This window comes from Pelobates fuscus, chromosome 10 (assembly GCF_036172605.1).
Source record: "Pelobates fuscus isolate aPelFus1 chromosome 10, aPelFus1.pri, whole genome shotgun sequence".
Taxonomy (NCBI): domain Eukaryota; kingdom Metazoa; phylum Chordata; class Amphibia; order Anura; family Pelobatidae; genus Pelobates; species Pelobates fuscus.
This window is the reverse complement of record NC_086326.1, coordinates 13,220,566-13,235,393: the sequence shown is the minus strand read 5'-3', so window position 1 is coordinate 13,235,393 and position 14,828 is coordinate 13,220,566. Positions and strand designations below refer to the sequence as shown.

At 36.0% G+C, this 14,828-nt stretch overlaps 1 protein-coding gene across 1 annotated transcript in view; it reads right to left on the bottom strand.

Annotated features, from left to right (window-relative positions):
• The window catches only part of LOC134575404 (alpha-2-macroglobulin-like protein 1), an 80,012-nt gene that overhangs the window by 23,851 nt on the left and 41,333 nt on the right, over positions 1–14,828 (bottom strand). Inside the window, exons 16-22 of the mRNA XM_063434706.1 lie at positions 9,577–9,747; positions 8,456–8,582; positions 6,932–7,010; positions 4,629–4,854; positions 3,650–3,773; positions 1,982–2,103; positions 335–386 (exon numbers count right to left, since the gene is read on the bottom strand). Of these exons, the coding sequence (XP_063290776.1) occupies positions 335–386; positions 1,982–2,103; positions 3,650–3,773; positions 4,629–4,854; positions 6,932–7,010; positions 8,456–8,582; positions 9,577–9,747 (901 nt within the window). The remainder of the gene's footprint in view (positions 1–334; positions 387–1,981; positions 2,104–3,649; positions 3,774–4,628; positions 4,855–6,931; positions 7,011–8,455; positions 8,583–9,576; positions 9,748–14,828) is intronic.

The window sequence follows — 14,828 nt, the reverse complement described above, 5'->3', positions numbered from 1 at the left end:
ATAATAGTTTTTTTGGACATGATTGTTTTAATCTGTGTGATCACTGTGTTAGCAATATTGGTTAATTGAAACTCCCATCATTCTCAGCACGCGTTAAATTTGGTTTTCAGTTTTTTTGAGATTTAGTGATAAATGAAGGAGGGAATGTATTAGTTATTTTGTAAACTGTTACTATGGTTTGTGACAGTAAAAGCCCATTACACGTATGAACATTTTACTCATTCACTTCGTGCATGAATTGTTTATTATGGTACCCATTTATGGTCCGGATGTACAAACAAATCTCCCATAATGCATTATTAATATTAAGGCTCTATATAATCTTACGTGTTACCTGAAGGACAAAGAAGGGTTGTTTCTGTATGTTCCTGTAAGATTCCTCTGGGCTGAAATAAAAATAGAATATACGATGAGCTATAGTTGTTTGGCAGCTCATATACACTGTTTCCTATTGCCATCTTTATAATGCAAATGCCAGGTTTCTATGTGACATTTCATTAAATATTTGTATCAGTTACTTTGTTTGTATCTAACCCCCAGAGGGATGTAAATGATACTAGGTTCCCTTCACCTGACTAAAATACAGCTACATGAATTATATAGCAGTGAAGCCAAGTAAATATGGCATTATTCCATTTTTAAGCTAGATTTTCTGTATGTGGCATTCTATCTACTGTCTGTCTGTGTGTGTGTCTGTCTGTCTGTCTCTCTGTGTTTTACAGTTACAAAGTTTATCAACACCCTTAAGGCTAATTACTGTACATAGAGTAATTTTACTATCTCTCTCTGCTACTACATGATTATCTATACCTGCTGATTTATATAACACATTCAGTTTGTACTTTATATACCTATATTTGTTTTCTATATCTTGATTTTTTTATTCGATTGCGATTTTATTTGGCTGTTTGCCGATTTTAATCATGTGTATTAAACGTTTTCCACTCCCTTAAAAACACTTAGCTTCTAAAGACAATTCCTTTTCAGAATCCATACTACCCCTTGCCTTATATATTAATTTTTAGGAACATTTGCACTTTCTCCTCTGTTGAAGTATTTTTTGATTATTTCATTCCTGTCTACAAAGGACACAATCTAATGGACTTCTGCTTATAGAGATATAGGATCTAGTTATTACAGTGGTGAACACATTGTCCCTCAGTGTAAGATCTTTTAAACTCAGTTGTCTTCATAAACACATTTCATATTGGAAAACGTTCTGTTAGCTGGATCAAAGCATTTTTTGGGATGTGATAAAAAACTTCGAATAAAACTAGTATAGACTTAGGGGAGCAAGACCTACCTCAAGGCATTAGAAATTCTACCTAGTGACACTTGCAATGTGATCTCAGCTAGCATTGACATCCTTTGCTGAAGGACATGATGCAACACTATCAGGGTTTAAAATTTAAGGCAAAAGAATCCAATATGGAAGCATAGCTATCTTAGAGAATGTTTCCAATTCAGCTTTTTTTTACCTGTTTTTTATACTGTTTATGCTTATTTTATTTATATATTTATTTTTTTAATAATAACAAGTATTTAACCAGGAAAGGTACATTCAGATTACTCTGATCTTTAAGTACGTCCTGGGGATATTACCCTTAGCCCAACATCCAGGGGTTGTTACTATTACCTAATTTTATGGTACTCATTTTATCTACCTCGGAAGGATGAAGGGCTGAGTCAACCCTGCGACCCAAGTGTTGAACAGATTCTACTGATGATGCACTAGCCCACTGAGCTATCTCACCGGCATTAATCATGGTTTGGTTTGGTTTTCCTTTCCCTGTTGGTGTTTGCATCTTCTTTAATTTGTAGAATTTTTTTTACAATATTTTCATTTCAATACCGTATATATTTTTTTGTGTGAAATTGCTTTAAAAAGATATATTTTGAGTAAACAATAAAGTTACTTTCATTAATCTAATTACAACTAGTTATGTCTTTCTTAACGTCCGTATGAAATTTGACTTCTCACCTTCACTATTATAGATTTTGCCAGTGAATCTGACCTTAGTCTCTTTTTTTGGTCAAGATCATTTTGGGTACATTCTCCATCCTGCTTCGTGGCATAGCTTCTCACTTGGATTTTAGTGGTGCCTTAAACAAAAAAAAACGATCATAGTAAAACTGGCCCTATCTCTGCTTTGATGTTGGATATGTTTGTTATTATTTTATTATTTTAAAGGCAGACATGTCAATAGATAGTAATAATTTATTTATATATACAATGTATTAAGGACCCGCGTTACAAGAGTATTGACAATTTCTGTCTCTGAGCCTCTCAATCTCTAAATGTCTGTGGTGTGAACTGGATTAATGAGATATCTATATTCTACATTCTATATTCTACATTCTGTATTCTACATTCTATATTCTACATTCTGTATTCTACATTCTATATTCTACATTCTGTATTCTACATTCTATATTCTACATTCTGTATTCTACATTCTATATTCTACATTCTGTATTCTACATTCTGTTTTCTACATTCTATATTCTACATTCTGTATTCTACATTCTGTATTCTACATTCTATATTCTACATTCTGTATTCTACATTCTATGTTCTTCATTCTGTATTCTGTATTCTACATTCTGTATTCTACATTCTATATTCTACATTCTGTATTCTACATTCTATATTCTACATTCTATATTCTACATTCTGTATTCTACATTCTATGTTCTACATTCTGTATTCTGTATTCTACATTCTGTATTCTACATTCTATATTCTACATTCTGTATTCTACATTCTATATTCTACATTCTGTATTCTACATTCTATATTCTACATTCTGTATTCTACATTCTATATTCTACGTTCTGTATTCTACATTCTATATTCTACGTTCTGTATTCTACATTCTATATTCTACATTCTATATTCTACATTCTGTATAATACATTCTTTATTCTACATTCTATATTCTACATTCTGTATTCTACATTCTGTATTCTACATTCTATATTCTACATTCTGTATTCTACATTCTATATTCTACGTTCTGTATTCTACATTCTATATTCTACGTTCTGTATTCTACATTCTATATTCTACATTCTATATTCTACATTCTGTATAATACATTCTTTATTCTACATTCTATATTCTACATTCTGTATTCTACATTCTGTATTCTACATTCTATAGAGTGGGGGTAAGCAACCGTCCAGCACTCCAGCTTTTGTAGAATACAAATCTTAGAGCAATAATGCTCCATAGAAACCACTAGAATATTGTTTAGTGATTACACCCTAGAGATATTATTGGTGAAAAGCAATGTACAACTTGCAAGCACCATACACGGACAGGTGTAAAATTATAACATGTGAGAAGCCTGACATATTTATTATATTGGTGCACGACACACAGCTGTTTGTTGTTTTTTCAAGAAGCACCGCAAGCACCATAACCACTACATAATGCTGGCCTGCATCCCAGCCTTTGAAACTGGAATGTAAAAGCCTCGTTACTCAAGAGATGTAAAAACTGATTTCAAAAATCAAGCAGTTGTCATGGAAACTATTGAATGTTTCCCTTTATTTAGTCACATTAAATGAATTGCCCCATAATTCACCTCCATTTAGCAAATACTGCATATTGCAGCTCGGGTAACAAATTGTAAAACATGATTACCTATTTTTGTAGCAGTGATATTCCAGGTAAAGCTTGCAGTCTGATCTGCACAGATACAGCGGAACTGCTTCTTCATGCTCTCGGTAGAGGTAAAGTCTGGGGAATCCAATAGAGATACTACAACCTGCCACCAAGAGAGAGGAAGAGAAAATGTTATCGGGATCTGTTCATTACTCACTCAGGGTCATTCACTAAATCAGGAATTGTCAGATTTTAAGCCAATACAGCGGACATTCACCGACAATTTCCAGTTTAGGAAATAAATCACACTTACAATTATTCATCTGATATAGAAAGCGCGGCTGGGTTCTCAGTCTGTTTCAGCAACTTTAAATGATTGATAGCATACAGTTTTCAGCGAGAGAGAAGGCAGATGGATGGACAGACAGACAGTCAGACAGACAGTCAGACACAGACAGATAGATAGATAGATATGTATCTATTTTGCCATGCCCACTGTATGTGACAATAAGTATTGCTGGATGTCTGCTAATATTTCAGACTATTTGCTATATTGCGAAAGAGATAATACCACATCATTTCTAAAAAATATAGTTATTCAATATTTCTGTAAACACTTAAATCACATATAAATAATATACACATATACATATACATTCTATTTATATATTCCTCTGAACTGCAATCTATACAACCATTCTGTTTTCTTCTTGTGCTAGCTATGTAGTACATGTTTCAAGTAAATGATTTGCTAAAAAAAAAAATGAGAATTATCAGACATTCACAGTTAATTCAGAGAGAATTTCAAACATAAGGCCAAAATGGCAGATTGGAAACATTCTCCCAGGACTACACATGGTGTTATGGTCAGTATTCAGAAAATAAATAAGTTTAAATAACCTAGTGACCCTTGTAAGGTACAATGAGGCATGTTCTGTATACACATTTTGCTGTTATGTAATCTGACATTTGTCGCTTCATGGTGCACACAACTTGGCATTGTCCTGATCATACATACCATCGAGCAATACTTTTGGTAGCTGAAGACATGGGCACTAAGTGTAACTTCCTCCCCCTGAATCACTGAATAGGGCAGATTCAGATCAATGAAGTAAGGTTTGAAGGTTGTTAGCTCAACATCATGTGTCTCTCCAAAACCTGATTTTCCCAGGCAAAATGCATCCGTTACCCAACTGGTGATGCTATCAGGAGTCGTTAAATTTAATAGGGCATGTCCTTTTGGTCTGCAAGAGAACAACAGTATATCAGAAGACAACAGTTCATATCCTCATCTTGATCTCAATTGCACTTACATGTTATGCCATGAGGATGTGGGATATAGGTGCCATAGGGATGGCTAGTCTGGAATTGATGGACCATGGAGATTGGTAATGTGGGATGCAGGTACCACAGAGATTGGCAATGTGGGATGCAGGTACCGCGGAGATTAGTAATATGGGATGTAGGTATCACAGAGATTGCTAATGCGGGATGCAGGTACCATGGAGATTGGTAATGTGGGATACAGGTACCACATAATTGGTAATGTGGAATGCAGATATCAAAAAGATTGGTAATGTGGGATGCAGGTACCATGGAGATTGGTAATGTGAGATGCAGATACCATGGAGATTGGTAATGTGGGATACAGGTACCACCAAATTGGTAATGTGGGATGCAAGTATCACAGAGATTGGTAATGTGGGAAGCAGGTACCATGGAGATGACTGATGTGGGATGAAGGTTGTGTTTTGCAATAAGGTGACTCTTTCTTTCTTTCTATATATGCAATGTAGATGACATGTGAATCCCTGGTGGATGTTCTAAGACTGGGTTTACCAGCTAAGGCTTGTCAATTTCCCCTTAACATTACAGAAGGTACGGATTGTGGCACTAATCATATTGAAAGTTATCAAATATATCTCCGTACGTGTAAGTTAATTTACTGAAGAGTTCTAGCTAAACGTACAAAGGGTAAATTAAAGGAAACAAATAAACCCTTGCATGTTGAAATGTGGCGGTATTTACCTTATCTGGAGGGTGGCTGAGATCCTCAGCTCCCGGCCGTGGTCCTCAGTACTCCTGCCTCCACACGAGCTGCGGCGTCTCGATCTCCTCTTCTGAGCGGGCCGAGTGCACTGACCGCAATGAGTGGTCACACGTCACGACTGCACCCTTAAAGGGGCAGTGGGAGCCACAAGTGGGTTTAGACTCTCAGTGTCCCAAGTCATTCCGGCACCCCCACACACGCATTGGGGGGTGTAGGCATGACTTGGGCCAATCAAATGTTAATTAAAGGCTATTTAAAATTCTCGAGCCCTATCCACTTTGCCCTATCATGGTTTCTGTTTCAGTACCCTTTAGTGTGTTCCTTGATCTATTGTGTTTATTCTGATATTGACCTTGGTATTGTTCCTGACTCTGAGTTTATCTTTTACCCTTTCCTGTCTTGTTTGCCCATCTGACTGATTACTGTGTACCTGACTCTGGTTAGTTCATGTTTTCGCTGTCTCTCCATTACCCTGACCTTGGCTCATCTCTGATTATGCTTTATCTCAGTCTGACATTTAGTACGGCCATTCTAAGGCCCGGTAATAGATTATATCCTTGTCTTGTCCCTTGCTATACTAAACTCTGTGTGTTGGGGTATTACACCGTGACATGAAAGCACTGGGTTTAACCAGATTTCTACACCCTCTACAAGGATTGTAGAGGAGTTCTGGAACAGATTTTGGAAATGCTGCTCCTGTGAAGAGAGTGGGAGTGTTTACATGGCATTATGTAATTCTATTATTTCATACCTTATAGTACTAGGGATGTGACAATATCCCAGGTAATATGTTCCAGGTCACAATATCATGTTCCACACCATCACAACATGTTCCAGGTTCATGGAACCTCTGCTTATTTGTATCTGCCAGAAGCAGTGTTTTAATGCTCTAGACATCTGGACATCAGTAGTTCTCAGCCTGAATCAAAGAACTAAGCCAGAAGTCTTAAAGCCAGGCTTGAGAATAGTGGTTATCTCCACGTCATATTAATTGAAACTAATATGAACTGACTGATTTTCATCCTAGTCAGTACCACGCTGCCCCCTCAGGGCTGATTAATGGATAGATCATCTCAAATATTATCTTAGGGAATATTTTGATTTAGAAAACAACTTAGAAAACAGACAGAATTGGTACATTCATGTTACTATGAAAAAAATAGCATTCTGTATAAATGTAAACCCCATTTCTTTTACAAACTAATTTCATCGAGGATTTTTAAGCAAGTGAAGCACATACATCGCCCTGTATTAGCTCTAATTAATCTTACCCAATTGACACCAATTCATACAGCCAGGTGTCTGGGAAATGTATTCGCTGCCTCTCTGAATCTTCCTCACTTAAGGAAGCTGGAAAGAAAGCAGAAATCAATAACCTGAAGATAGAAAATAGATGCAGAGAATGAAATACATGATAAAAGAATAGAAAAAATAAAAATAGAGATAATTAAAACGTAGAAAAAAAAAGAAAAAGAAAACAAGCATCATGATTTATCGCCTTCATGTTTGAAAATTTAACACAGCATTCGTAATATAGGGAGCTTCATTTAACCCATTGTGATTAAGAGATTAAAGAGACAAAAATAGGGTCAGTAAAAACCGAGAAAGAAAAAAACCACCACAGACACACAGTGCCATACTGTTATTCACAAAAAGTGTAAATGGTTAAAAATTTAATTCAAACAGGGTTATTAACTAAAGTGTGAATCCAAAGTATATTTTTTATTTAAGGCCAAAGTAGCCAAACTAGAAGAATAGTAGATGCATAGATGATGTTTCTAGATCGGCTATTTTTACCTTGAATTTGATATTCACTTTGAATTCACTTTGAAATCTCACTTTAGTGACTAACTAAATTTGGGCTACGTTTAAAAATGTAAGGCTATCATTTCAATTGAAATTGGCAATTTTATGAATGAACCTTGATACACCCACTGGCTGTCATTCAGATAACCAGTCCTGTTACTTTCTGGTTTGGTTAGCTCAGTGGAGTTAAACCAAGAGACAGCAATTACCTAGAGCCCATGCCTTGTGCCCATGACTTGCAAAGACTACTCATTGAACTGCGTAGGGAAGTCTATGATTGGACAGCCAAAGAAAGTCGGGCAGTGTTACAAGGGGGGGGGGGAGGCTTGTGAAGACTGCAGACTAGAGAACTGAAGCTTTTGCAATCTTTTTAAGTATAAAAAGTATAAAAAAATATCCCCAATGAAAAAAACTTATAATTAAATGCATGCATGTTTTCATTGGGATATTTAATAATTCTATATAGTAGAATAGTGTTTTTTATGTTTTTGTGTTTGGATAAGGAAGTGTCCTTTTAAGTTTGTGGAAAGAATGATTAAAATAAAATTTAATGGTATAAGGCAAGTTCTTAATTTATTGCATTTTTGATAATCTGAAGCTGTTGGATGCCTTTCCCTGTGAGTTGATGCAGAGAAAGTATTTGATCACTGGGGATACAAAAGAAAGTTTGTAGAAATGTGTGAAATAAATAATCTTGCCGTTATGACATTGTATCCCCCTTAATTGACGAATATTTTTATGTTGTAGGCAGGGGTGTCCTTTGTCTCCACTGCTACAGAAATTCAGACAGGGGACCCCAGGACTATAGAATTAGGGTGAGTAAAGATTTTGCAAGGTTATAGATTTCTAACACAGATAGCCATTATGTTGAATGATATTATGCTAACCTTTATGAATCTGGTTCTGTTATCACCTAATTTAAACAGTTTACTTACAAATTACATATTTCCATTATAGATTATAATATGTACTGGATGCTAACTACTCACGATCAGAGAGATCTGTAACTTCAGATTTCACCATTGTACGAAAGGAACTGCGTGGGTTGAACATTGGAACCACACATGACACCGGCTTCCTGATCTTAGTGTTGGTGAAAACCTTGAGAGCACTTATCTTTTGGGTTCAAATATAAAAATAATAAATTAATAAACAAAATTGACAAAATTTCTCATCAGGAACATTATTCCTTATTATTATATTAAACAGTGGTTGTTCTTCTGTTGAAATGTTGAGGCTGTATAGCATGCTTATATATATATATATATATATATATATATATATATATATATATATATATATATATATATATATATATATATATAAACATGTATATAGTTACATTATTAGAACACTTATTCTCCCAGATTACAGAATATCTCATTTGTACCCAAGGGGAGGATTCTCTGAAAGAAACAAAATTAAGTTCTAAAACTTGTTCAGGATCTTTTTTTTTTACTATTCCAGTGATGATACGAGAATGAATTGTGTTTGAAGGAATTTAACATAAAAAGGAATGTATCCGACTAGAAGTCCATTGTATTGGGAAATTTTATATATATATAAAAAAGAATCATATAAAAAAATCATATATATATTAGCTACATCATTATTGCGGAATTGATTAATGAAAGTGTATATTTGTTCTGTTTAAGCACTTGTTAGTTGTTAAAAGTTTCCTTGAATAGTATCAGTGTTAGTACGACTTCCTTGATCATTCTCAATGATGTAATAAACCTTTATTACATTGCAGATGTTAACTCACTAATTAAGAATCCTCATCTAGAGGGGATGTTATGATAATAAACCAAAGATCTAATTAATTAGTTGGGAATTACTTGTGTGTTAATCTTATATATTATCAACCAATATGATTTATTTATTTATTTACAAAATAATTTACCAGGAAGGATACATTGAGATTTCTCTAGTTTTCAATATGTCCTGGGTCCACAAAACTTGCATTGTTACAATATCAGGGTTTAATCTGAAAACCTGGTAGAGCTATGTTTGTCGAAGTCAAAATACTCACGACGGAGACATATGGACCATATTTTAGACATTAGAATTTAATTGTGTTACATAATATTCTTTCTTCACAAACACACACCTTAAATAAGCTGTACACATCTGGATCACTTGGGTACCATACACTTTTCTTCTGGGTCTTGTCCAATATTGATTGGTCTTCAGGCTCCATGCAATAATATTCTTCAATATCTTCAATTATGTACGGGACGCCGTGATTTGTTACCTTAGCTATCCATGATGTTATTTCATTCTTTGGATATAAAAGACAGATATATTTATTTATACGATTTTTCATAGTGAAGCATGTCTTTTATAATGAAAAACAAAGTACCTCTAAAATAATTATTTTATTATATTAAAGATAACCAATTTACTTTTAGGAGGTGATTAGCATTATCTGACTCTCTCTCAGACTAAATGTCACGACACTCCTTAGTCAATATGCCCTCGTGCAGTACTCGCACTCACCACTCTTTCTGTTTGGCACTGTTCTCATTTCCTTTCGTTAGGCACTACACCTGGCCCTTGTTTAGCACCTATATATTCTGGTTTCTCCCCTCACTCCCTGTCAGATCATTATCCTCTATCCTTGACCCTGTACCTGCTGTTTCCTGGTTCCCGTGATTCTGGCTCCTTGCTCTTGTGTCTTGTTTCCTGTGTATCCTGAGTATCCTGAGTATCCTGTGTTTCCTGATCCGGTGTTCCGATGTCCTTTGGTCCTGTGTTCTTGTCTCTGCCTGGTCCTGTGTCCTGTGCCTCCTGTTCCAGTGTTCGCCTGCAGTGTTCCTGCCCAGACTCCTTCTCCAGTGATTCTGACCTTGCTGCATTATTTCTGTGTGACCTGCTTAGGACTTTGCCCCTTGATGTTCATTTAGTACTTGGTGGCTGCACTACCCTGACTAGCCTTTACCTTTGCCTAGGACTATCGTGGACTCTGCCTGCTCTATTGTATATATTGGGTTATTGTATATATTTATATATTTGTGGCATTGTCATATTTTGTTTTGTATATATTATATATATATATAGAAACATAGAAACATAGAAACATAGAATGTGACGGCAGATAAGAACCATTCGGCCCATCTAGTCTGCCCAGTTTTCTAAATACTTTCATTAGTCCCTGGCCTTATCTTAAAGTTAGGATAGCCTTATGCCTATCCCACGCATGCTTAAACTCCTTTACTGTGTTAACCTCTACCACTTCAGCTGGAAGGCTATTCCATGCATCCACTACCCTCTCAGTAAAGTAATACTTCCTGATATTATTTTTAAACCTTTGTCCCTCTAATTTAAGACTATGTCCTCTTGTTGTGGTAGTTTTTCTTCTTTTAAATATAGTCTCCTCCTTTACTGTGTTGATTCCCTTTATGTATTTAAATGTTTCTATCATATCCCCCCTGTCTCGTCTTTCCTCCATGCTATACATGTTAAGATCCTTTAACCTTTCCTGGTAAGTTTTATCCTGCAATCCATGAACCAGTTTAGTAGCCCTTCTTTGAACTCTCTCTAAGGTATCAATATCCTTCTGAAGATAGGGTCTCCAGTACTGTGTACAGTACTCCAAGTGAGGTCTCACCAGTGTTCTGTACAATGGCATGAGCACTTCCCTCTTTCTACTGCTAATACCTCTCCCTATACAACCAAGCATTCTGCTAGCATTTCCTGCTGCTCTATTACATTGTCTGCCTACCTTTAAGTCATCAGAAATAATCACCCCTAAATCCCTTTCCTCAGATGTTGAGGTTAGGACTCTATCAAATATTCTGTACTCTGCCCTTGGGTTTTTACGTCCAAGATGCATTATCTTGCACTTATCCACATTAAATGTCAGTTGCCACAACTCTGACCATTTTTCTAGTCTACCTAAATCATTTTCCATTTGGCTTATCCCTCCTGGAACATCAACCCTGTTACATATCTTAGTATCATCCGCAAAAAGACACACCTTACCATCAAGACCTTCTGCAATATCACTAATAAAAATATTAAAGAGAATGGGTCCAAGTACAGATCCCTGAGGTACCCCACTGGTGACAAGCCCAAGCTTCGAATATACTCCATTGACTACAACCCTCTGTTGCCTGTCACTCAGCCACTGCCTTACCCATTCAACAATATTGGAATCCAAACTCAAAGATTGTAGTTTGTTGATAAGCCTTCTATGTGCAACAGTGTCAAAAGCCTTACTGAAATCGAGGTAAGCAATGTCTACTGCACCACCCTGATCTATAATTTTAGTTACCCAATCAAAAAAATCAATAAGATTAGTTTGGCATGATCTCCCTGAAGTAAACCCATGTTGTCTCTGATCTTGAAATCCATGTGTTTTTAGATGTTCAACAATCCTATCCTTTAACATGGTTTCCATCACTTTCCCCACTACTGAAGTTAGGCTTACTGGCCTATAGTTGCCCGACTCCTCCCTATTACCTTTCTTGTGAATGGGCACAACATTCGCTAACTTCCAATCTTCTGGGACTACTCCTGTTATCAATGATTGGTTAAATAAATCTGTTAATGGTTTTGCTAGTACACCACTAAGCTCTTTTAATAGCTTTGGGTGTATTCCATCAGGTCCCATTGACTTATTTGTCTTTACTTTTGACAGTTGAAATAGAACCTCTTCCTCTGTAAACTCACGTGTAATAAATGACTCATTTATCCTTTTTCTTAACTGAGGTCCCTTTCCTTCATTTTCATCTGTAAATACCGAACAAAAATATTCATTGAGGCAGTCAGCTAGACCTTTATCCTCATCTACATACCTTCCTTCTTTTGTTTTTAATCTAACTAATCCTTGTTTTACTTTTCTTTTCTCATTTATGTATCTAAAAAAGGTTTTGTCCCCCTTTTTTACTGACTGTGCTGTTTTCTCTTCTGTGTGTGATTTGGAAGCTCTTATAACTTGCTTAGCCTCTTTCTGCCTAATCTTATAGGTCATTCTGTCTTCCTCACTCTGGGTTTTTTTATAATTACTAAATGCTAACTTTTTGTTTTTTACTATTTTGGCTACATCTGTGGAGTACCACAGTGGTTTCTTGAATTTTTTGCTTTTACTGACAAGCCCAATGCAATTTTCTGTTGCCTTCAGTAGTGCAACTTTTAAATAATCCCATTTCTTTTGGACTCCATTTAAATTGCTCCAGTCTGATAATGACTCCTTTACACATATTCTAATTTTGGAAAAGTCTGTTTTTCTAAAGTCTAAAACTTTTGTTTTTGTGTGGTGTGACTCAGTCACTGTTCTTATATTAAACCACACTGACTGATGATCACTGGATCCTAAACTTTCACCTACAGTAATATCTGATACCAAATCTCCATTTGTTAACACTAAATCTAGTATGGCCTCTTTACGAGTTGGCTCCTCAACGACTTGTTTTAGAGACAATCCCAGTAGGGAGTTTAGAATATGTGTGCTCCTGGCACAAGTAGCTATTTTTGTTTTCCAATTTATATCAGGAAGATTAAAGTCACCCATGATGATAACTTCCCCCTTCATTGTCATTTTAGCTATTTATTCAACTAGTAGATTATCTAACTCTTCAATTTGTCCTGGGGGCCTATAAATCACACCTACACGAGTTACTGTGTGATTACCAAATTCTAACGTAACCCAAACTGACTCTATGTTCGCCTCACTAACCTTTATTAGGCTAGATTTTATGCTATTCTTTACATACAGGGCCACCCCTCCCCCTTTCTTGCCTTCCCTGTCTTTTCTATATAAAGAGTACCCTGGTATTGCTATGTCCCAGTCATTTTTCTCATTATACCATGTCTCAGTAACAGCGACTAAATCTACACTATCAGTTGCCATTATTGCCACAAGTTCATGGATCTTATTCCCTAAACTGCGAGCAGTTTTGGTTTTCCTTAATACATTTTCTTTATTACTCCATTTATCGTGTCCTAGCATTATTTATCTGCTAAGTTGGTTCCCACACTTAAAGGGACAGTGCTGTTGCAGGGCAGCACCCCTTCATGTCATGACACTAAACTGGATCTGCAGAAGATAGAGCAGCGAATTTAAAACTAATTAATCTTTCTTTATTGACCTCATAAGGTGAAAAGCTAAGCTTATCACTGCTGGGATTAGATCATGCACCTATGTAAGTAGTATGGGTATTGCTTTATGAAAATAGTAAGATATATTTATTAAAAAAAACTAAACTAGTATATAGATAAATGTTAATGTTACACTTACCGTATATACTCGAGTATAAGCCGAGTTTTTCAGCACATTTTTTGTGCTGAAAAACCCCAACTCGGCTTATACTCGAGTCAATAGTCTGTATTATGGCAATTTGCATTGCCATAATACAGACTGGGGCTGTGGGGGCTGCAGAGAGATGTTACTTACCTTTCCTGCAGCTCCTGTCAGCTCTCTCCTCCTCCGCTGGTTCGTTCAGCTCTTCTGTCAGCTCCCAGTGTAAATCTCGCGAGAGCCGCAGCTCTCGCGAGATTTACACTGGGAGCTGACCGAGGTGCTGAAATGACCGGCGGAGGAGGAGAGAGCTGACAGGAGCTGCAGGAAAGGTAAGTAACATCTCTCTGCAGCCCCCACAGCCCCCTCCTACACAGTGCCCATCCACTGGACCACCAGGGAAGGAGAGCCCCCCTCCCTGGCCAGCTAGCAAGCAGGGAGGGGGGTCGAAAAAATGTATATATATTAATAATAAAAAAATAAAAATAAAAAAAAATAAAATAAAAATAATAATAAAATAAAAAAATAATAATAAAATAAAAAAATAATAATAATAAAAAAAATGTAATGAAACAAAAAAAAATATTAAAATAATAATTAAAAAATAAAAATGCCCACCTCCCACCAAGGCTCTGCATCATACTCTGCATTACAAACACACATACACACACTGCACTCATACACACACACTGCATTCTCATACACACACACTGCATTCTCATACACACACACTGCATTCTCATACACACACACTGCATTCTCATACACACACACTGCATTCTCATACACACACTGTAAATAAATATTCAATTAATATAATTTTTTTAGGATCTAATTTTATTTAGAAATTTACCAGCAGCTGCTGCATTTCCCACCCTAGTCTTATACTCGAGTCAATACGTTTTCCCAGTTTTTTGGGGTAAAATTAGGGGCCTCGGCTTATATTCGGGTCGGCTTATACTCGAGTATATACGGTAATTATTTTTGTAAACTGGAGGAGTTTACAAAAATAATTAACTGTAAAATTAACATTTATCTCAATACTAGTTTATCCTAGTTAAGTTTTTTAATTAAAATATTTTGCCATTTTCATTATTAAGTTGTTTTTAACAAGCACTTAT